At 47.1% G+C, this 24,143-nt stretch overlaps 1 protein-coding gene across 1 annotated transcript in view; it reads right to left on the bottom strand.

Annotated features, from left to right (window-relative positions):
* Nucleotides 1–24,143, bottom strand: part of Lama3 (laminin subunit alpha 3) — a 327,578-nt gene that overhangs the window by 4,001 nt on the left and 299,434 nt on the right. Inside the window, exons 67-73 of the mRNA XM_045135309.1 lie at nt 22,323–22,476; nt 14,159–14,328; nt 6,447–6,630; nt 4,528–4,668; nt 549–708; nt 318–448; nt 142–235 (exon numbers count right to left, since the gene is read on the bottom strand). Of these exons, the coding sequence (XP_044991244.1) occupies nt 142–235; nt 318–448; nt 549–708; nt 4,528–4,668; nt 6,447–6,630; nt 14,159–14,328; nt 22,323–22,476 (1,034 nt within the window). The remainder of the gene's footprint in view (nt 1–141; nt 236–317; nt 449–548; nt 709–4,527; nt 4,669–6,446; nt 6,631–14,158; nt 14,329–22,322; nt 22,477–24,143) is intronic.

Raw genomic sequence — 24,143 nt, 5'->3', positions numbered from 1 at the left:
ACCTTGGTGTGTCACCCCAGGCCAGGAACTTGGATGGATGGATGGATGGACGGACAGACAGACAGACAGACTGAGGCCGCCCCGGGGATGCTCAAACCCAGATGGAAGGATACTGTTTCAGAGCATGAACCAATGTCATACCTGCCACTGAGTGCCACTGTCCATCACACAGAGACCGCTTTGGTGTGATCGACGTCAAAGTCCCACCTGCCTCCCTGTCCACAGCAGCTGTGACCTGGAACACACAGGCATCTCACTATTTCTTCCACCAAGACAGCCGAAGCCCTCTTCCCCTGGGTCACCAGCCTTTTACACACCTTTCCTGCTTCCATATAAACACTTAAGTGCTGTCCTGGCTGACTTCCAATGTATATTAGGATTCCAGTGAGACTTCTTGGGCGAATGCTAAAAGTGAGCTTAAATCCTGGCCCCAACAACACGGACTTGGCTTTCAAAAGAAAGAAAACGGCAGTTAAGGCACCATCGTGAATGAAAGATAACAGAATTCTTCAGACTTCAAAACGTGAACTCGACCAATGGCTCCTTACCCAGGACCACATGACCTCCTCCTTGGGAGAAATAAATGCCTTTCTCCAAAGAAACACCTAAGCAGGGAGAAACCCTGACACTTGCAGAAGGGGAATCCAAGGGTTTTAAATCCAACTGGAAGTTCTTCAGACACCCCACAAAGCTGTTTTGGGGGAGACTCTGCAGCGAAGCACAAGAGAAGAGTTTGTTACTTTTAACTCCTAGAGATGCAGGACTGGTCAAGGTGCAGGGCATCTCGGCTTGTTAAGAAAAGCAAACTCGGGCTGGAGAGATGGCTTAGCGGTTAAGCGCTTGCCTGTGAAGCCTAAGGACCCCGGTTCGAGGCTCGGTTCCCCAGGACCCACGTTAGCCAGATGCACAAGGGGGCGCACGCGTCTGGAGTTCGTTTGCAGAGGCTGGAAGCCCTGGCGCGCCCATTCTCTCTCTCTCCCTCTATCTCTCTTTCTCTCTGTGTCTGTTGCTCTCAAATAAATAAATAAATAAATTTAAAAAGAAAAGCAAACTCAAGCTGGAGAGCTGGCTTAGTGGTTAAGCGCTTGCCTGTTAAGCCACAGGACCCCAGTTCGAGGCTCGAGTCCCCAGGACCCACGTTAGCCAGATGCACAAGGGGTCGCATGCATCTGGAGTTTGGTTGCAGTGGCTGGAGGCCCTGGCATGCCCATTCTCTATTTATCTGCCTCTTTTTCTCTCTGTCTGTCGCTCTCAAATAAATAAATAAAGATAAAACAACAAAGGAAAAATAAAAAGAAAATCAAATTCATTCTTCCTGCTTCGAAGAGTCACGTAGACCAGGCATGGTGGCGCACGCCTTTATTCCCAGCACTAGGGAAGCAGAGGTAGGAGGATCGCCGAGTTCGAGGCCACCCTGAGACTATATAGTGAATTCCAGGACAGCCTGGGCTGGCGCGAGACCCGACCTCGAAAAACCAAAACAAACAAACAAAAAGAGTCACGTAGAACTGACTGTGCCTCTTGCCTTCTCGTCATGATGTCAAGACACATCTCTACATCAGAGCTGTGGTGGGTGGTTAAGGTTTGAAGGTGTCATACATGCGTGTGCTATACAGATATAAAGTGCTACAACAACATGCACATTACACACACACACACACACACACACACACACACACACACACACGCACACCAAAGACGAAAGAAAGGAGGACAAGGAAGGTCAACCTGACCCTGGTCCACGCTAAGCGGCAGCTGGGAGAAAATTCCACTCGGTTTATAGAGTTTTCAATTCTTTGCAGGGGCAAGCTGCTGCTCGGAGCTCTGCAAGCCAGCGTGACAGCTCAATGCCAGGCAGCTGTATGAGAAAAAAAAAAAAAAAAAGGAGGGAGGCCAAGGTGTTCCAAAAATAATAAGTGCCAAGCAATTCCTTACATTGCTAGGCTCAGTGTGCTGCCAAAAAAAAAAAAAAAAAAAAAAAAAAAAAAGTCATGAATGCTGTGGCATTAGAACAAGATGCCATGCACACTGTCAGAGGCCTTGTGGGAAGCCCCTTTGCTTGCTTGAGGCTGTCCTGGAATAAGGGCTATCTACCTGGAACCCGGCTTCTGAATGTATTTTTGAATGTATTTTATCTTGAATGTATTTTTCACTGGAGTTAGTTTGCAGTGGCTGGAGGCCCTGGCACACCCCTCTCTCTCTCTTTCTCTCTCTCTCTCTCTGTCTCTCTCTCTGCCTCTTTCCCTCTCTCAAATAAATAAAAATAAAATATTTTTAAAAATATTACGTTTCTTTTCATATAGAGAGTCTTGATTTTTTAATTTATTTTATTTATGACAGAGACAGAGAGGAGGGATTGATGTGCCAGGCTCTCTTGCCCCTGTGAACGAACTCTAGACACGTGTGCCATCTTGTACTCATGCGCAACCTTGTGCATCTGGCTTACGTGGGTCCTGGAGAATTGAACTGGGATCCTTTGGCTTTGCAGGCAAACGCCTTAACGGCTAAGCCATCTCTCCAGGCCCCAGATTTAAATCTGGGCGGCTCCTTGACTCACTGTCAGCAAGCATAGCACCTGAATGTGCCCCTGGCTCGTGAGGAACAGCGAACAAATGCATTTGGGAGGACAGTTCCTAGGCCTGAGCAGCTGACCAGACCGGTGAACTTAACTCTGGGAGAAAAGAACAAGTCCAAGGGAAGAGGGATGGGCAAGGCCTCCCGTGGGCGGTGAGGGCTCCAGCAGAGAGACAGGAGAGACAGAGGGAGAGGACAGAGGACTATGAACGATCTCTTCCACTTGACAAGTCTAGTGAATGAGCCCTCCTCCTTGAGACTTTCCCTTAGCTATGTTCCCAAGTTTGACTCTTGAGATAAGTTTGTTATTTCAGACATTGAATAACATTAAAATGCATATGAGGTTAGAGATCCAACTCAGGGCTTTGCTCATGCCAAACGTATCTCTTCCCCAGCCTTGTTTTCTGTTTTGTTTTTTTTTTTTTTTTCCCAATTCTCTTTGTAGCTCTCTGGTTCAGGGACAAATTGCAGCTTTGTGTTAATGCTAATAGATGTTTAATGTCCCTTGTTCTCTTGGAAAGCTCATTTTCATCTCACATGAATAGGTCCAGGACAAGTTATCTGCCTAGACTTTAATGACATTTTCATTTTCATATATTTAATTTTTATGGTTACTTACTATTTATGGCAAAGGACATTGGGTCTCCATTTATGAGAGAGAAAAAGACCCTTTAAAAACATTTAAATGCAACAGTGAACTGACTGATTGTTAAGTATTCAGGGTATGCTCCTTTTGCTATCATTTTGTAAAGGTGACAGAAACTACCAAAGCTTGGAATATCATCCTCTTAGTTCAAAAATCACTTTAGGGAGGTGGGGGGATAGCTCAGAGATTAAGGTGCTTGTCTGCAAAGCCTAAGGATCTGGGTTCAATTCCCCAGTACCCATGTAAAGCCAGATGCACAAGGTGGCACATGCATCTGGAGTTTATCTGGAGTGGCTAGAGGCCCTGGTGTTCCCATTCTGTCTCCCAAATAAATAAATACAATTTTAAAATTTTTTTAAAAACTCTTTTTAGGTCTACAGCCTAAACTGTTATTTGTATTCTCTGGAAGAGAAGCTAACAGAATCTCATGTGTCAAGCCATGGAGACTCAAAGTTCCTTCTGTGGTCACATCTCAACCCACACCTCATAACCAAAGGCTTGGGCATGATGGACATGAACACTGGGCATTTATGAAGGATTTACGAATCACTTACCTTGTTGGAAAATTCTTTATATTTTGTATTTTAGAGAGTGAGACAGAGAGAGAGAGAGAAGGAGACAATTGGTGTTCCAGAGCCTCAGCCACTGCAATCAAACTCCAGACGCTTGCGCCACCTAGTGGGCACATGCAACCTTGTGCTTGCCTCACCTCAGTGCATCTGGTTTACATGGGATCTGGAGAGTCGAACATAGGTCCTTAGGCTTCGCAGGCAAGCACCTTAACCACTAAGCCATCTGACCAGCCCTGGAAAATTCTTTTGGACCATAACATTTACAAGGTGGAAGATGGACAGACTCCAGGAGTTGTCGGGCCACCTAAGAAACAGCACTAATGCCCTCTTAGCAGGTGACCAGTAGACAAAAGAGGCTGTATCTCCCCACTATTCACTCTCAAAGAAAAGCAAACAGCAGAGAGAGACAACCTAAAGTCTGTTTGACTCCACCCCCTCTCCCCACACCCCATCTCAGGCTGTCCTGAAGCCTAACTCCTTAAAATCCCCAAGACCCACTCCAGGAAGTGACCAGTTTCATTCCCCATGGAGAAGGCCGCCCCGGTCTGCGCTGCATTAAAGTCTGTGCTGGTGAGACTGGCTCTTCCCCAGTCCTTGTGTTCCTCACATTGCTCCGCTCAGTCCCGAATTCTAACAATTTCAAAGAATCATTTTTAAGTATTTTGCAGTCTTATCTTTCTCATAGAATCGCAACAGCTCTAGAACAAGAGGGATTGCTTTTTCTCGTATCTATACCTTTGGCTTCCCTAGGAGTGACGACCCCAGGACGACCTTTCCCGTGGGGGCTATGGTGGAATCTCCAGGCAGACTGCCTGTCTGGGCCCTCAACCCATCCACAACCAAACGTCCTTTTCTTCCGTCTTGCCCAAACACCACCTGCAGAGCAAAGAAAAGAATCAAATATTTACCCCTGACAATTGGTGCCATATTGTGAGCAGTCACGGAAATTTATATATACATATACATATACATATACATCCATCCATATATATATATATGTGTGTGTGTGTGTGTGTGTGTGTGTGTGTGTGTGTGTGTGTGTGTGTAGATGTATGTATGTGCATATATACATACATACATACATACATACATACATACATACATACACACACATACACACATATATATGTACACACACACACATATACGTATTATTTTCCTGGTGTTCAGGTAGTTTCTTCAAAAAGAAATTTTTCTCCCATTTATCATCACCATTGTTTTCTGAGATTGTGTTAGCTATTAAACCATCTGATATAAAAGGGGAGCTAAATTACAAGGATGTTTGAAAGGGAAGTAATAAATAGGTACAATAGGCCTGGAAGTTGAAACAAAAAAGGAACAACCAAGGGCATTCAAATTCACCCATCTATGCAACAAACACAGAGCTGAGGAGGGAGAGTTATCACTGCCCTGGGGTAGAGCTGGGAGGAAGTGGAAGGGAGGGAAGAAGAGAAAGAGGGAGGGAAAGAGGAGAAAGAGAGAGAGAGAGAAAGTGCATCCCAGGGAACAGAGTCATTCCTGCCCTGGGGTGGAGCTAGGGAAGGAAGCGGGAGAGGGAAAGAGAGAAGGAGAGCGAAGGGATAATGAGAGAGAGAGTTGAGGGGAGGGTATCGCCTGTGCCCTGGGCCAGGGCTCCCACAACAAGCAGCCGTGGTCACATCTGTACTGAGGAGCAAGTGTTTGTAAGGCCTTGCTCCGCAGTCGGATCTCTGGCCCCTAGAACTCTGCCTGCCCTCCCCCCGCCCCTCCCTCCCTCTCTCTCTCTCTCTCTCTCTTTCATGCTGCCGGGACTTTCAACAGAACTCCTCCTTGTCCCCAGCTCCAAGCTGCTCTTTTTCTGGACAAATCTACCTCCTTTTGTTCTTCCCCACCTCAGTAAATACCCAACAACTGGCGCAACTGCTGGGCCATACCACAGGATGTGGCATTGGCCCCTTTCGCTTGCTCTCCATCTGTAATCTCAGCAGATTTGGCATCAACTGGAGGCCAAGACTAAAAATTCTTTATCTGAACTTCTTGGCACCAGAAGGATATAACAGATACCAGACAGTTTTCCAATATTGAAATATTCACACGCATACATATATAATGACACATCTTGGAATGGGACTCAAGTCTAAACACAAAAGCCATATATGGGCTGGGTGTGGTGGCGCGTGTCTTTAATCCCAGCACTAGAGAGGCAGAGGTAGGAGGACCAGTGAGTTTGAGGTCACCCTGAAACTACCCGGCGAATTCCAGGTCAGCCTGGACTAGAGCAAAACCCTACCTTGGAAAAAAAAAATCCGTTTATGTTACACTTTGCCCTTATACACACAGCCTGAGTGTAATTTTATACAATATCTTTAGCATTTTGATTGTAACCTATTACAAGAGGTCAGGTGTGAAATTTTCCACTTGTGGCACCATGTTCTTGCTCAAAAAAATTTTTTGGGACACTGAGCGTGGTGATGCACGCCTTTAATCCCAGCACTTGGGAAGCAGAGGTAAGAGGATTGCTGTGAGTTCAAGGCCACCCTGAGACTCCATAGTGAATTCCAGGTCAGCCTGGACTAGAGTGAGACCCTACCTCGAAACCCCCCCCCAAAAAAATTAATTAAAAAAATTTGGACTTTGGACCATTTTGGATTGTGGATTTTTCGCAATGCTCTCACCGTGTGCCACTTCCCATCATTGTATTTCTCCTTGCTCCTGAGCCTCAGTTTCTTCCCTGCAGCCCCCAAAACAAATACGAGGTATCCTTTGGAGAGATACAGAGCCATGAAGGAGTTTCTGGTGCCCATGTAGAACACCAGCCCTCTAGAGGTTGCTGTCCGAATGTCCACAGCAAACTGTGACCTGTGGGAAAGAGAAAGAAACGGGCACTGAGAACTGGCCATGGTGGCTCAGCTCTCAGAGGGCAGAGGCAGGAGGATTGCAAGTTTGGGGTCAACCTTAGGCTACCTAGTGAGTTCCAATTCTCACAAATAAGGGAAAAAAATTAAAAGGAAAGGAATGGGTGTTGAAGTGAAATAAAGGCTGGAGTGTTTCTGTGCTGCAGAGATGGGAAGGCTGTGGGGAGCCCCCCATTCTTCAAGAGCGGGGATCACGTTACGTGGACTCACACGGCCCTGTGTCTCTCTCTGGGACTTGCAGAAACCACTTCAGGCCAGCGGTTAACCGTTTTGCTGTGCAGTCTCCTCACCACACTGGGGAATAATGTGGAACCTCTGCAGCCAGATGAGCTGGCAGCATAGGAGGAATATGCTGGGACTTTAAAAATTACATGAGGGGCTGGAGAGACAGCTTAGCGGTTAAGGCGCATACCTATGAAGCCTAAGGACCCAGGGTCGATTCCCCAGGTCCCATGTAAGCCAGATGCACAAGGAGGTGAATGCATCTGGAGTTCGTTTGCAGTGGCTAGAGGCCCTGGCATGCCCATTCTTTCTCTCTCTCTCTCTCCTTTCTCTGTCTCTAATAAATAAATAAATAAAAATAAATCCTTAAAAAACATTACCTGAAAAATTATGGTAAAATTCGCATGACAGAAAAATGTCCATCTTTACCACTGAAGTTCAGTGGTGTGGAGCACATTCACAACGTGGCACAAGAACGCCTTCATCTTACACAGCGGAAGCTCTCCACCCACCAAACAGTAACTTTCCATTCTTTCTGTCACTCGAGGCTCGGGTTGCTGCTCTTCCACTTTCGGATTTTCTGAGTGTGACTGCCCTATGTAGCTCATGTGAGTGGAACCACACTGAGGCTCTGGCATGCCAATTCTCTCTCTCTCTAAAAAAATTTAAAAAACAAAAAAAGCATTTAGGGCTGGAGAGATGGCTTAGCGGTTAAGCGCTTGCCTGTGAAGCCTAAGGATACCGGTTCGAGGCTCAATTCTCCAGGACCCATGTTAGCCAGATGCACAAGGGGGGCCACACATCTGGAGCTTGTTTGCAGTGGCTGGAAGCCCTGGTGTGCCCATTCTCTCTCTCTCTCTCTCTCTCTGCCTCCTTCTCTCTGTCTGTCACTCTCAAGTAAATAAATAAAAAATAAACAAAAAATGTTTAAAAAAAGCATTTATTGCCGGGTGTGGTGGCGCACGCCTTTAATCCCAGCACTCGGGAGGCAGAGGTAGGAGGATCGCCATGAGTTCAAGGCCACCCTGAGACTACATAGTGAATTCCAGGTCAGCCTGAGCCAGAGTGAGACCCTACCTCAAAAAACCAAAAAAAAAAAAAAAAAAAAAAAAAGCATTTATCTTTTTGTGCTTGGCTTAGTTCCCTTAACAGTGCACACTTTGAAAAAATATTCTATTTATTTATTTATTTATTTGAGAGGGGTGGGGAGAGGGGAAGGGAGAGGGAAAAAGTAAGTGTGTCAGGGTCTCTAGCCAGTGCAAACGAACTGCAGACACATGTGCTACCTTGTGCATCTGGCTTTAGCCACTAAGCCATCTCTCCAGCCCATCATTACACACTTTTTAAAAAGTTATTTTTATTTTAGAGAGACAGAGAGACAAAATTGGCACGCCACCAGGGCCTCAGCCACTGTAATTGAATGCCAGACACTTGCGCCACCTAGTGGGCATGTGCAACCTTATGCTTGCCTCACCTTTTTATGGGATCTGGAGAGTGGAACCTGGGTCCTTAGGCGTCGCAGGCAAGCACCTTAACCACTAAGCCATCTCTCTTGGCCCATTTCACACTTTTTAAGCTCGGTGACTACACATTCTATTTTGTGTACAGTCATACAAAAGGAAGCAGTGGGAGGAGTAGGGGACAGCTTGCATAATGAGTTTGTGACCCAAGCATCAGGCAAGTATTTTCTTTCTATAGAACACATTTAACACAAAGGCACAGAGGTATAGATTCACTTTCTCTTGTACTCCCCTGCATTTCTCTGAGCCTCACCTGCACTGGAAGAGAAACTGGAAAATACTGTGCAGTCAAAGACAGCAAATTAACATTCATTTGCATGATGGACCCATATCATAGGCACATCTGGCTAAGAAAGCCTTTACTTTGTATGAAAACTCACATCTGGGCTGGAGAGATGGCTTAGTAGTTAATGTGCTTGTCTGCAAAGCCTAAGGACCTAGGTTCGATTCCCCAGTACCCCCGTAATGCATTTGGAGTTTGTTTGCAGAGGCTAGAGGCCCTGACATACCCATTCTCTCTCTCTCTCTCTCTCTCTCTCTCTCTGATAAATAAAAAAAAATGTTTTTTAAAAAGAAAAGTCGGGGCTGGAGAGATAGCTTAGCGGTTAAGTGCTTGCCTGTGAAGCCTAAGGACCCGGGTTTGAGGCTTGATTCTCCAGGTCCCACATTAGCCAGATGCACAAGGGGGCACATGCGTCTGGAGTTCATTTGCAGTGGCTGGAGGCCCTGGCGCGCCCATTCTCTCCCTCTCTCTCGATCTGCCTCTTTCTCTCTCTGTCACTCACATAAATAAATAATAAAATAAAATAAAACGAAAGCCCATATCCATCCATCCAACCAGCTATCCATCCAACACGTATTTACAGAGCGTGCAGCACATAGGAGGCACTGCACCAGGCATAGGGGAGGCAGCCAAGAGCTTTCATTTCTATTTGAGAATGAGAGAAAAAGAGGCGGGGGTGGTAAGGGGGAGCATCTGGCTTGCATGGGTACTGGGGAATCAAACCTGCATCCTGCTGGGCGTGGTGGCGCACACCTTTAATCCCAGCACTCGGGAGGCAGAGGTGGGACGATCGTCATAGTTTGAGGACAGCCTGAGACTCCATAGTGAATTCCAGGTCAGCCTGGGCCAGAGTGAGACCCTGCCTCAAAAAAACAAACAAACAAACAACAACAAAAAAAAAAAACAAATAAAAACCCCTGGATCCTTAGGCTTCTCAGGCAAGTGCCTTAACTGCTAAGCCATCTCTCCAGCCTGGACTTTCATTTCTAGAGTTGGGGATGGTGCATGGATGCACTCACAAGTTACAGAGGTGCAACATGGAAAGACGGTAGAGATGCAAGTATCAACTAGCAGTCCCCATGAATTCCCTGGGGTTCCTGTCTAAGTGCACACTTAGAGGGCAGGAAGTATATTTATCCTGCTGATAGTCCTTTCTCATGCCCTGGGTCTACTATACAATTAGGTACTCCATCAAGTGATTGAACTCAATGAAGGCGGAAAGGGGGAATCCAGAGGCAGAATCTAGAAGTGGAAGACAAACATGTAGTCAATTCTCTTTGCTTTTTTAAGTTCTTTTTAAAATTTATTTATCTGAGAGAAACAGACAGAGAAATAGGCAGAGAGAGAGAGAGAGAGAGAGAGAAAGAGAGAGAGAGAGAGAGAATGGGCGCACCACGGTCTCCAGCCACTGCAAACGGAACTCCAGACACATGCGCCCCCTTGTGCATCTAGCTAGTGTGGGTCCTGGAGAATCGAGCCTTGAACCGGAGTCCTTAGGCTTCACAGGCAAGTGCTTAACTGCTAAGCCATCTCCCCAGCCCTCTCTTTGCTTTTTAAAACCACGAGGCGGAGATGCATGTTAAGCATCCAGCTTAGCAAGTTTCCTAGAGGGCAGCAGCCTTCAAAATGCAGAAGATCCCCCCCCCCCCGTATTTGCTTAAGGAAACTGCCCAGATGGCACACGGCTCTGTGTCTCCCCTGGGGTGTCTGTGAGCCTGTGCCAACTTAAGGAGAGTATCGGGATGCGATCCAGAATGGAGAGTACTCCGTGTATGTGGGCTTGGTGATTGGACTTGACATTTGCCTCCCAGAACAACTGTTTCTTACGGCATTTTTTTTTTTCTTGCAGAAAAGACTAACTGATGAACACCCCTAAAGAAGCAGCCGTGGATTTTCATTCCCGAATCTGACACTGAAGCTGTGACCGCTCGTTGCTGGAGGAAGGAGAGAACGCTCGGGACCATCTTTACACATTCACCACAGCATTAAAATGATGGCCCCAGTTTTAAAGAGTCCAAACATGGCTAAATGTAAATCATAGTGAGAATGGCAGAATACACCAAACCTTTCAGCTTCCTAAAAATATAATGATTGTTACAATAATTGGGCCTATGATAATTTTAAATTTATGCAAACCAATTCTGATGGCTAATCTTGTCAATCTTATGTGACTTTAAAATTACCTCATCCCTGCCCTCTTGGCATGACTGTTAAGGAGTTTCTACTAGGTTAATTGAGGTTAGAAAGACCCACTCTAACTGAGGGTGGCACCATCGCATGGGCTGGGGTCCCAGATGGACTAAAAAGGAGAAAGCGAGCTGAATACCAGCATTTACCTCTCTCCGCTTCATGACATTACACGACCAGCCACCTTGCCTCACACGCCGCTGCCATGTCCTAACCACCAGGATGGACTGTACCCTCAAACTGTGAGCCCACATAAACCTGCCCTTCTGGAAGTTGCTTTTGTCACAGCAAAGAGAAAAAGTAACCAGGCGTGGGTTGACTGTTCTGGTTACCGCTGAAACATTTAGCCTTTTAATTTTTTAAAAATTATTTTTGTGGGCTGGAGAGATGGCTTAGCGGTTAAGCGCTTGCCTGTGAAGCCTAAGGACCCCGGTTCGAGGCTCGGTTCCCCAGGTCCCACGTTAGCCAGATGCACAAGGGGGCGCACGCGTCTGGAGTTAGTTTGCAGAGGCTGGAAGCCCTGGCGCGCCCATTCTCTCTCTCTCCCTCTCTCTGTCTTTCTCTCTGTGTCTGTTGCTCTCAAACAAATAAATAAATAATTTAAAAAAATTTACTTTTGTATTTATGTGACAGCGAGCCTCAAACCGGGGTCCTTAGGCGTCACAGGCAAGTGCTTAACTGCTAAGCCATCTCTCCAGCCTGAAACATTCAGCTTTTTTAGTAACACGGCGCTGGGTGAGAACATACCAGGTGGAGGCCTCAGTAGGCAGGTCTCTCACCACATGGAATGTGCAAAGAGCTGGCCGAGAGGCTGGAGGAAGCCAGGGTGGCCTCTGCAGCCACTGTGTCCTTCGTATGAAGGTTGCGGGCTAGAGAGATGGCTTAGCTATCAAGACGTTTGTCCGTGAAGCCCAAGGACCCAGGTTCGATTCTCCGGTACCCACGAAAGCCAGATGCAAAAGGTGGCACATACATCTGGAGTTCATTTGTGGTTGCCGGAGTCCCTGCTGTACCCATTCTCTATCTGCCTCTCTCTTTAATAAATTTAAAAAAAATTTAAGATAAAAGGGGGTGGGAAGAGTAGGGGGGGGAGAGTGGGCATTACCATGGGATATTGTTTATAATCATGGAAGTTGTTAATTAAAAAAAAAGATAAAAGGGGCTGGAGAGATGGCTTTGCAGTTAAGTCACTTGCCTGCAAAGCCCAAGGACCCATGTTTGACTCTTCAGATCCCACATAAGTCAGATGCACAAAGTGATGCAAGCGCACAAGGTTGCACATGTGCACAAGGTGGCTCACATGTCAGGAGTTCCATGACAGGGGCTGAGGCCCTGATGCACCAATCCTCAATCTCTCTCTCTCTCTCTCTCTCTCTCTCACACACACACACACATACACACAAAGGCCAGACCATTGTCACTGAGATCAGCCTGACCTGGAAAGCGGTGCTGGGCAATGTGGCCTCCCACCGCAGAAGTCATGAAGTCTCCAGGAGGAAGGCTGACTAAGGACAACCCCTTGGCTCTCTGCCTTGCTCTTCCATCAGCCTGATCTCAGCACAGGAGAGCCCTTGAGACTTTCCCTGGGGCAAGCGGAGATGTGGAAACCCGTCTCCTCGGGCTTTCCCCTTCCTTCACATCTATCTGCCTGTGACTCGTGCCTTCGGCTCACTGAAGGAGCTTCCAAGGAAGCTGTCACCTGTCCCCACAGCCAGGAAAGTGGTAGAGCCCCTGTTAGCCAGTGAGAAAACTGAAGGTCAGGGAGACTATGTGTGTGTGTGTGTGTGTGTGTGTGTGTATATACATATACATATACATATACATATACATATACATATACATATACATATACATATACATATACACATACATACATACATACATACATACATATATATATATATATATATATATATATATACAGTCATCAGATGACCCAGAGGGAAAACTTAAGGCTTAGGAAAGTTACATGGCATTGTTGAGATCCCAAAGATGTGCTTCCTTCAAGAGAACCTGCTACCAGGGTATAGAGATCAGGGACCTGCCAGCCATCACCCTATTGGCTCTTTGGGTTACTTCTAGCCAACGTCTGAGCATGACAAGCATCCTACAGCCTGGCCAGTGGGTATTTCTACCTTTGTTTTTTTTTTAAAGGCCTAAAAGAATGGGTGACACTTTTTCCCTTAATGCCCTTCAAGTCACCTAAGGGGAAAAAAAAAAAAAAAAGACAGACCTTGCTTTTCCACTTTCTACTGACATAATTGGTATTTCTTCTCATTCCCTCCTCCCTGGAAAGGGTGCAACTGATTAGCTTTAAAAAAATAAAAATAGGGCTGGAGAGATGGCTTAGTGGTTAAGCGCTTGCCTGTGAAGCCTAAGGACCCCGGTTCGAGGCTCAGTTCCCCAGGTCCCACGTTAGCCAGATACACAAGGAGGCGCACGCGTCTGGAGTTCATTTGCAGTGGCTGGAAGCCCTGGCGTGCCCATTCTCTCTCTCTCTCCCTCTATCTGTCTTTCTCCCTGTGTCTGTTGCTCTCAAATAAATAAATAAATAATGAACAAAAAAATATAAAAAAAATAAAAATAAAAAGTTGGGCTGGCAAGATGGCTTAGCAGTTAAGTCATTTGCCTGCGAATCAAAGGACCCCAGTTCGATTCTCTAGGACCCATGTAAGCCAGATGCACAAGAGGGCACATGCATCTGGAGTTCATTTGCAGTGGCTGGAGGCCCTGGCGTGCACATTCCCTCTCTCTCTCTCTCTCTTTCTCTCTCTCCCTCTTATTCTCCCTCAAGTAAATAAATAAAATACATTTTTTTAAAAAAAAAATCTAAATGCATTCTCTAAAAATGTTCTATCTTGTATTGAGCTACCTAAGAGAATGAGTTTCTTTTCAGTATAGAATGCAAGAGAAGAAAGGTGATTTATCACAGAAATAAATAGCAGCTCTTGGGGGAAGAAAACGGAATCAGTCTTATTTTTAGAATGCCGTCAATTCTCAACCAGAGCTGAGCTGATTACTCAGGCCCTGAGTGGGGGCGGATGGATGTCACATTGTCATTCCAGCTGTGGGGGACAGATGCAGCCGGCCGTCACACTCCCCGTCCTATGCAGGCCAGCACTTGTCTACACAAAAGAAAGAAAAACTGGTAGTGCCAACTTCACAAGTGACAGGTACACGGCATCCTGTGAACCAGACTTCCCCAGGACAGAATGCAGGCAGGGTCTGAATTGGTTGGTGCCGGGACAGGAAAAACATACCCTGGTTTCAGCAACTCCTGCGGGAGCTTGAACAGCAAGTGACTGGTAGGGCTGTCCCCAAACTGGAAGGCTCCATGAGTGGCCTGGGTGCTGAGAGGCAGGGGGCAGGATTTCCCATCTTGCCACGCCTCCATGTTCCTTGGGGGGGCCTCAGATGCATCCTGCAGCAGCTACGGGAGAAAGGAGTGAACTTTAGGGGAAGGCGGGAGAAACCAAGGGGGTGGAAGGATGTTTGTGGAGCCCCCAGCGCCTTGCTCAGCGCTCACTCTGGATAATGACAGATGAACTCAACAGAGACATGGAAGACTCTGCCAGTAACCCCACAGCACTGGGAAGTGTCCCCACTGACAGCCCTTCCTGTGGCCCATGGAGCGGTGTGGAGACGAGAAAGACGTTCTCAAACCCACTCCGGTTTTCTAGAACAGCTTTGCTCTGGGGCCATTTGCCTCCGGGAAGGTATATGCACAGGACTGGAAGTGGGGAGAAACTGTTCTTTTCAGGGGCACATTTCGAAGAGTTCTATATATGCTTTTTCTGTCACTCCTGGGTTTCATTTTTGTTGGTGGTGGTTTTATTTATTTATTTTTATTTTATTATTACTTATTTATTTATTTTGGAGGGAATGCATGGTCCCTCTTGGGGAAGCTGCTCTGTATGCCTGGGACCCTTAAGGGAATCTTGCATCCCTCTCTATCACAGGGCATCGGGAGAACCAGAGCGTCTCCTGAGACAGCCAGTGGGTGGCCAGGAGCACGAGGCATCCACAACGGGCCAGTGTGACAGCGGGCCATGAACCCAGCCTAAACCCCTCTACCGGGCCGTTCCCCTGGGCTTTGGCAGCAGGGAAGCAGACTTGACCCTGAACTCACTTTTATCTGGTGTGTGAGCATCTGTCCTATACTGGATGATGTTTTCAATGTCTGTTTGTAGTTTGGGGGGATGGGGCAGGGAGGGCAGAGTTTCATGCAGCCTAGGTTAGTCTCAAATTCATTACATAGCCAGGTTACCCCTGAATTTCTGATCTTCCTGCCTCCACCTCCTCAGTGCTGACATCATAAGCCTTCACCACCATGCCTGGTTTACACAGTGCTAGGGATCAAAGCCAGGACTGGGTGCACATTAGACAAGCACTCTACTGAGATGCATCCCTGTCTGAGGATTGGGTTTTTAATTTTTTTAAAATTTTAGTTATTTATTTGAGAGAGAGAGAGAGAGAGAGAGAGAGAATGGGTGCAGCAGGGCCACCAGCCACTGCATCTACTGCATCTGGCTTATGTGGGTCCTGGAGAATCGAACCCGAGTCCTTTGGCTTGGCAGGCAAGTACCTTAACCACTAAGCCACTTCTCCAGGCCAAGGATTGGGTTTTAATGCAGAACAAAACCAACCATAATAAATGTCAAATATGCCTAGAAAAACTGTTGGCAGAAGCTGACATAACCCAACATCTCCCTGCTTTCGCTACAGCAGAGCCCTGAGGTGAAGGAGTGATGCTCAAGCCACAGGGCCCAGAGCGTGGTGAGGAATCTCTTCAGGCAAAGGGTAAGGCTTTACCTTGCTAGGGATTGGCTCAGGGATGCGCATGTGACCCCCTCCTTGCCAGTGACCCTTGAGCAGGAAGCTGGCTGAGCACAGCTTCTGAGAAAAGGTTCTATGCTGGCAGAAGCGATGCTTCTTGGGTTGGTGAGTGTTTCTCCAAACCAGGCAGGATGGAGCCAAGGGAACTGTGGGACAAGCCTCAGGTCCCAGCCACCCCTTGGCTGATTTATAAGTGCCAGCATTGTCATGACTGTTTAAGCCATTTTGAGAAAAAAAAAAAAAAAAAAGTTTCCAGGAACCAACAGCTAAAGGCTTCCCAACTAACGTCCTTCACGATCAGGCTTTCCACCCCAACTCCATCCTGGATACAGTGCTCAGAAGGTCTACTTGGTATCAGCAAACATTCAAAACGACCCAAAGGCAGGCAGGCCTGGTGGCACAGGCTTGGAAGTCTGCAGCTACTCAGGAGACCAAGTCAGGAGAACAGCAAGTTCAAGGCCAGCCTGGACGATTCGGTTAGATGCTGTCTCAAAGCAAAACCGAGGGCTGGGAATGCGCTGAGTGTTAGAGCTCTCAGCCAGCATGCAGGAAGCCCTGGCTTCAATCCCCAGTACCTCTCCTCCCAATACACACACTAATAATAGTAATAATAATAACCACCCTGGGGCTGGAGGGATGGCTTAGCAGTTAAGGCGTTTGCCTACAAAGCCAAAGGACCCAGCTTCGCTTCCCCAGGACCCATGTTAGCCAGATGCACAAGGGGGTGCACACATCTGGAGTTTGTTTGAAGTGGCTGGAGGGCCTGGCATGCCCATTCTCTCTCTCTCTGTCAAATATATAAATAAAATATTTTAAAAATAAAAAAATAATAACCACCTGGCATGGTGGCACACGCCTTTAATCCCAGCACTCAGGAGGCAGAGGTAGGAGGATCACTGAGTTCAAGGTCAGCCTGAGGCTATATTGTAAATTCTAAGTCAGCCTAGGCTACAGTGAGACCCTACCTTGAAAGAACAAAATAAAAATAATAAAATAACCCAAGCTTTCACACAGCTCAGTAGAGATGTTCTATCATACCCAGCAGAAAGTTAAGTGAATTGTTGGAATCCAGAACCAACCTGGATTCAGCCTGGGCCTCACCACAGTGGGCCTCACTCCCTCTGAAAGTCCCCTTTAGCCATCATTGGTAATGAAACATCAAAAGGAACAGTTTTTAACAAATATCCTTTGCCATCAACTCCCCCTGAATTCTCCTGATGACATCATCATCCTTGAAAGAACCCAGGCTTAAAATCTTGGTCGCCATGGACACCCACCTCCTCAATCTCTTTCATGCATCCTTTCCATGTCCTGTTGACAGATTCTGCTTCCTCTATGTCCTGTCTGTATCTGTGCCTCTCTCCTGGATGGTGAGCCCTGCTCTCGTCCCTGAACCTTGGCAAGGACTGGCCTATCTGAAGTCTTGCTTCTGGAATTTTCCAACAACATTGTTTCCCACAAGTTGCTGCTAGTTTAATAATCTTTAATATTTTAGGCAGCTTAAAGAACTCCTTTCTTTATTTTATTTTGTTTAATTTAATTTAATTTATTTATTTGAGAGAGTAAGAAAGATGCAGAGAGAGAGAGAGAGGGAAATAGAGACAGAGAATGGGCATGCCAGGGCCTCTAGCCGCTGCAAACTCCAGACGCATGCATCTGGCTTACGTGGGTACTAGGGAATCGAACCTGGGTCCTTGGGCTTCACAGACAAGCGCCTTAACAACTCAGTCATTTCTTCAGCCCAAAGAACTCTTTTCAGTAGCTGTACATTGGCTACAGAAACGTGTCCAAGTTATGTAGGTCACGTGCCTGGCCTGGCACCAGTGTGTGGTGCCCTACCTCAGCACCCTTGCCAGCCTCCCTTCTCTACTACATCACCCTCTGCTCACCAAGCCTTCCAGTCTCGCAGAAGCTCAGAGGGCACATGCTTTGGGATTCTACAGGCCTATGTTTGCATTCTGGTTCTGCCATTCACTGACTGGGTGTCCTTGGGGATGCTTTTTTCTTTTTTTTTTCTTTAATTTTTTTGTTCATTTTTATTTATTTATTTGAGAGTGACACAGAGAGAGAAAGAGGCAGAGAGAGAGAGAGAGAGAGAGAGAGAGAGAGAGAGAGAGAGAGGGAGAGAGAGAGAGAGAGAGAGAGATGGAGAGGGAGAGAGAGAGAGAGAGAGAAAGGGAGAGAATGGGCGCACCAGGGCTTCCAGCCACTGCAAATGAACTCCAGATGCGTGCGCCCCCTTTTGCATCTGCCTAACATGGGTCCTGGGGAATTGAGCCTTGAACCGGGGTCCTTAGGCTTCACAGGCAAGCACTTAACCGCTAAGCCATCTCTCCAGCCCCTTGGGGATGCTTTTAAAAAATATTTTTATTTATTTGCAAGCAGTGAGAGATTAAGAGAAGAAAGCCAGGCGTGGTGACACACGCCTTTAATCCCAGCACTCGGGAGGCAGAGGTAGGAGGATCGCCATGAGTTCTAGGCCACCCTGAGACTACGTAGTGAATTCCAGGTCAGCCTGGGCTAAAGCGAGACCCTACCTTGAAAAAACACAAAAAGAGAGAGAAGAGAGACAGACAGAAAGAAAGAGTGCACCAGGGCCTCCAGCCACTGCAAACTCCAGACACATGTGCCACTTTGTGCATCTGACTTTATGTGGGCACTGGGGAAATCTAACTGGGGTCATTAGGCTTTGCAGGCAAGTGCCTTAACGCTGAGCTATTTCTCCAACCCCATGGGGATGCTTTTTAACAACTTGTCTGAAATTCAATTTCTGGACCTGTTTGTTTGCACTTCCTTCCTTCAGAGTGAAAGGGAATGTGAGCTGGAGGTATGGCGTGAGCTGAGACGACTGCAAGATACCTGGAAAGATCGGAGAGTCGACATGCCAAGTGTCCTGTGCCTAAGGGTGCCACCCGCATCACGTCCCAGTTTTGGGATCACTCAGCACTAGCATCCACCCATCTAAACTCAGCAATGCTCCACAGGGCCCCAGCTCCCAGACAGCCTCCTGCAGAAGGACCTCCCTGATGTCCATGGCAGGAAATTTTTTATCTGTTAATTTATTTGAAAGAGAGAGGGGACAGAGAAAGCAAGAGGAAAAGGCAGGTTGACAGAGAATTGGCACATCAGGGCCTCCAGCCACTGCAAATGAATTCCAGACACACGTGCTACCTTGTGCAACTGGCTTACATGGGTACTGGGGAATTGAACCTGGGTCCTTAGGCTCTGCTGGCAAGTGCCTTAACTGCTAAGCCATCTCTCCAGCCCCTCTTTTGTTTTTATTGTGCTCTGCAGTAATCACTCGTGGGTACTGCACTCTTGCTCTGTTCCAGACCCTTTTCTCGGTGCTCTGTTACTATGTCAGTTGAATCTTCACAGTCTCATGAGAGATCACCATTACCGACTTTCATTTACGCTGGAGCCGCGCTGACATGGAATTCATGTTCAAGCCTGATGCAAACCCAGGAAGTGAGATCCTGAGGTCCAGCACTTCGCCTCTGAGCTATGTTGCTAATACCTTCTATCGAATCTGGAAACAGCATGGAAGTGGGAAAGAAGGGGCTAGAAAGATGGCTTAGCGATTAAGGTGCTTGCCTGTGAAGCCTAAGGACCCATGTTCGACTCTCCAGATCCCACGTAAGCCAGACGCACAAAGATGAGGCATGCACTTGGTTACACATGCCCACTAGGTGGCGCAAGCGTCTGGAGTTCAATTATAGTGGCTGAGGCCCTAGTGTGCCAATTCTCTCTCTCTTGCTGTCTCTAAAATAAAAATTAAAACAAGTTTTTTTTTTTTTAAAGAAGTGGGGGCTGGGGAGATGGCTTAGCAGTTAAGCACTTGCCTGTGAAGCCTAAGGACCCTGGTTCAAGGCCCGATTCCCCAGGACCCACGTAAGCCAGATGCACAAGGAGGCGCATGCGTCTGGAGTTCGTTTGCAGTGGCTGGAGGCCCTGGTGTGCCCATTCTCTCTCTCTCTCTCCTGCCTGCTCTCTGTCTGTCGTTCTCAAGTAAATTTTTAAAAAAGAAGTGGGAAAGAAGGTATTCACTAACATCTCCCACAGCAACAGCTCCAGTCCCTGCCTGCCTGCCCAGGCTCCCTCAGCAGCCCTGATCTTATCCCACCAACTCCCTTTACCTGGCCAGCCTACAACAGCAGTCGCTCCGTGTGCTGTAAACTCCATTCCCTCTTTCTCACCAAATCCTTGTCCTCTTAGCTCCAAGAAGTTCTCAACATGTTCACGTACCCCACGACCCACACCAGATGCTTCAGAATTCTCCTGCCTCCCAGGCTTCTCCAATTCCAATACTGTCTGAGTTAAATGCATTCTGCCTTCTCCATGTTTCTACAGTCCACTTCCTCCTCTCTGGTTTTACCATCATTGTACTGGTTTAGTCTCTTCAGCTACCAACCTTATTTACAATGAGGGGAAAAGAATGAATATATGACTTCATTTCTGTGGGGGAAATTCTAAAGAATTTTCTCCTAACAGTCAAATGAAAACTCTTTGGCATTCATGAAGTGCATTTCTTCTTAATCGCAAGAAATATTTCTTTTTTTTTTTTAAATTTTTTATTTATTTATTTGAGAGCAACAGACACAGAGAGAAAGACAGATAGAGGGAGAGAGAGAATGGACGCGCCAGGGCTTCCAGCCTCTGCAAATGAACTCCAGACGCGTGCGCCCCCTTGTGCATCTGGCTAATGTGGGACCTGGGGAACCGAGCCTCGAACCGGGGTCCTTAGGCTTCACAGGCAAGTGCTTAACCGCTAAGCCATCTCTCCAGCCCAAGAAACATTTCTTGTTCTGTACTGCCTGCTCGTAAATCATTATGCAGCTGGGAATTACTGGTAGATCATGTGTGTGATGTTTAGTGAAATGAGTAGGAGAAGCTTGCTGACTGGGCTGGAGAGATGGCTTAGTGGTTAGGGTGCTTACCTGTGAAGCCTAAGGACCCAGGTTCAATTCCCCAGTACCCATGTAAGCCAGATGCACAAGGGGGTGCATACATCTGGAGTTCATTTGCAGTGGCTAGAGGCCCTGGAGTGCCCATCCTCTCCTCTCTCTCTCTTTCTCTCTCTCTTTCTCTCTCTCACTGTTACTGGAGATTGAATGTAGGGCTAGGCAAATCCTCTACTATAGACCAATATTCCCAACTCCACAGCTTGCGGTAACAGGGCAGCTCTTGGGTTGGAATTCCAGCTCCTCTGTCACCTTTCACCTGTCAGGTCTTGGGCAAATTCTCACTTGTCCAGATCACAGCATCTTTTTGTGCAAAGTGTGGCAAATGATATGTTCTTCGTGTATGGCCAAGGATTTAGTAAGAAAAACCACTTAAAGGGCTTAGTACAAGATGCCTGACAGACCAAGGATGCTCAGTGTTATCCGTTCATCTTACTAACGGTGACCTCATACGTGAGGAGGTCACACTGTAGACCTCAGCAGAGCAAGGAATTCCTTAAGTGTTTAATTCATGACAAGGGTCCCCCACTCCTCCACACCAGCAGTATCATTTCCTGTCACTCTCCCTCAGCGGGCACATCAGAATCACCCGGGAACTCTGCAATCAACGGCTGCCTGGATCCCTCCAAAAGCCTCTGGCCTAACTGAGCCGTCGCTTCCCGAGCACTGGGATTTGGAAACTTCTAGGGTGTTTATAAGGTGCAGTCCAGTCTAAGCTCTGACAAGGCCTTGGGGGCACGTGTTTATCATGTCATAAGAGTCGCATGAGGGAAAGAGCTGACATCTGTGGGGACATCGGCCCCTGCGTTCTAGAGAAACTCAGTGGACCTGCTGCAGACACAGGCAAGTGTCAGAAGAGCTACAGAAATTTCACACAATGAAGTTAAGGTCTCTTAGTGCTAGGCGGGTCATTTTCAGGGCAACAACCTTGGAGGGCGGAACTGCTGCCCTGTTAAATTAACTGCTAAGGGCCTTTTGCAGTTTTCATTTGTTTCATGTAAAGCTCTGCAGAGAAAACCATAAGGAAATGGTTTAATCCAGCCAAGGCCACACCGCCGCCCCTTCCAGGTGACCTATAAGTAATGTTCATTATAATCTCAGTATAAGATTGAGTGCTTTCCCCCACAGGGTGTTCCTAGCCACCATTTTTGGACAAGTGATGTATGAAGAGAGGCATAATCCCCCTCTGAGCATGCTCAGCTTCATGCCTCCCCTACCTGTGATGAGGAATCTTTCCAGTATAAAGATGCGTAAATTTCCCCCAATTGAAACCCCTTGCTTTCTTTGTTGCTGGAGAAGCACTGTGTGGAGAACAAGCCCAGGGCTCTCCTTACCAGCTGCAAGTAATAAACCACGCTTTAATCTCATCTGTGGTTGGGTTTATTGGTTTTTGCACTTGCCAAGGAGGAACCCATTTCCTTCAGTCACACTTCTGGCTGTTCTGTGACTGAGAAATTGCCAATCTTTTTTTTTTTTTCTCTTATCAAGATACAAATCAAACACTGAAAAGAAAGCCCCTGTTGAAAGACTAACCACCATGGATCATACCCACCTCCTCTTCCCCTCTATCTGGCTCCAGGCAGGATCGGAAGAAGTAAAAACCCACGTGGAAGGTGTTGGTACTTACCTGGTTGACATTGAAGGTCCTGGCCTTGTTAAATCTCACCGAACCTTTAAGCAACATTAGAAAAGGTGGTTTGTTTAAACTGCAGCCGCCCAGGGACACATCTCTTTGGGTAGATTTACCAGCCATGTCTAGGACTTCAGGAGTCCGCAATAACCTAGAATGAGGACAGAAATGAGAGCTGCTGCCAAACTCCCACCCGTGGAGGAAGGCCCAACACTAGGTAGAGAAAGCTCATGGTAAATATAACATCCCTGGCCTGGAGAGATCAGTTAAGGCGCTTGCCTGCCGTGCCTGAGGACCCAGGTTCGATTCCCCAGTACCCAGATACACACAGGGACGCATGAGGTCTGGAGTTCGTTTGCAGTGGCTAGAGACCCTAGTGTGCCCTTTATCTCTCTCTCTCTCTCTCTCTCTCTCTGTCAAATAAATAAATAAAATATTTTTTAAAATACAGCATCCTTACTGTTACAGGTCTTAGGTGAACTTTCACCCCACATCTGCATGTCACACCCTCAAACCAGCAGTGTGGATCCAGAAACTTCTCTGGACTCAAGAGTGGGCGGGGGGACAGAATATGAGTTCCATTTTGGGAATGGGCATCATAGGGAAATACGAAAATAAAATATGCACAGAGGGGAGTGATAGCCACTGGGTGACCTAGCACAACGATAACCATCAAGGAACCACAGAGGTGAGCTTGTGGAAAGTTTTGTCTTGACCACGTCTGCTTAGCTCATGAGAGCTGTCTGAGTTTCCCCCCAACACGTCCCACTGCAGCCCCACAGCCGGGAATTCAAGAGAGGGGCTTCTCCACTCAGCGCAGGAGTGAGAGCCGCGAGCCTCATCCTGGCCACACAGGTTTGGTGGCTGATGGTCTGTGGAAGGGATTGACAATGCCATCAAGGCCACCTGTGAGTTCCAGCCTAAGGTTCACAGCCAGAATTTGGGACCTCCCTCTGCTGCACCGGGTAGGTGGGGTGGCGGGGTGGGAATTCTGGCTCTTATCTAAGTCACTTTGCATTACATGATAAAGCTTGCGAGTGTGAAAGCACCAAGCACCTCTCTCCACTGAAGGTCCTGGTCAGCATCCTGTGATGGTTTTCCTAGTGTTGCGCTGGCCTGGGCTATTTCTTGGCTTCAAATAACCCTGGAGAGCCGGGCGTGATGGCGCACGCCTTTAATCCCAGAGGTAGGGGGATCCTGTGAGCTCAAGGCCACCCTGAGACTACACAGTGAATTTCAGGTCAGCCAGGACTAGAGTGAAACCCTGCCTTGAAAAACAAAACAAAAAACATGGAGAGTCATTCAAATCTGACTGCATAGTCTTGATTAAAGTGAGATTAAAAATTCCCATTTTTCAAGAGCCTTAATTTGATTGTTATTTCTTAAAAGATTTTTATTTAAAAAATTTTTTTGTTTATTTTTATTTGAGAGTGACAGACACACACACACACACACACACACACACAGAGAGAGAGAGAGAGAGAGAGAGAGAGAGAGAGAGAGAGAGAGAATGGGCACACCAGGGCCTCCAGCCACTGCAAACAAACTCCAAACGCATGCACCCCTTTGTGCATCTGGCTAACGTGGGTCCTGGGGAATTGAGCCTCGAACCAGGGTCCTTAGGCTTCACAGGCAAGTGCTAAACCATCTCTCCAGCCCTTATTTTTAATTATTTATAAGAGACAGAGAGAGTGAGAATGGGCTTACCAGGGCCTCTAGCCACTGCAAATAAACTCCAGATGCTTACATGGGACCTGGAGAATCGAACCTGTATCCTTAGGCTTCACAGGCATGCAGTTTAACTGCTAAGCCATTTCT

The sequence above is a fragment of the Jaculus jaculus genome, chromosome 15, assembly GCF_020740685.1.
Source record: "Jaculus jaculus isolate mJacJac1 chromosome 15, mJacJac1.mat.Y.cur, whole genome shotgun sequence".
NCBI classification, from domain to species: domain Eukaryota; kingdom Metazoa; phylum Chordata; class Mammalia; order Rodentia; family Dipodidae; genus Jaculus; species Jaculus jaculus.
The sequence above is the reverse complement of the archived record's forward strand: the minus strand, read 5'-3'. Positions and strand labels throughout refer to the sequence as shown.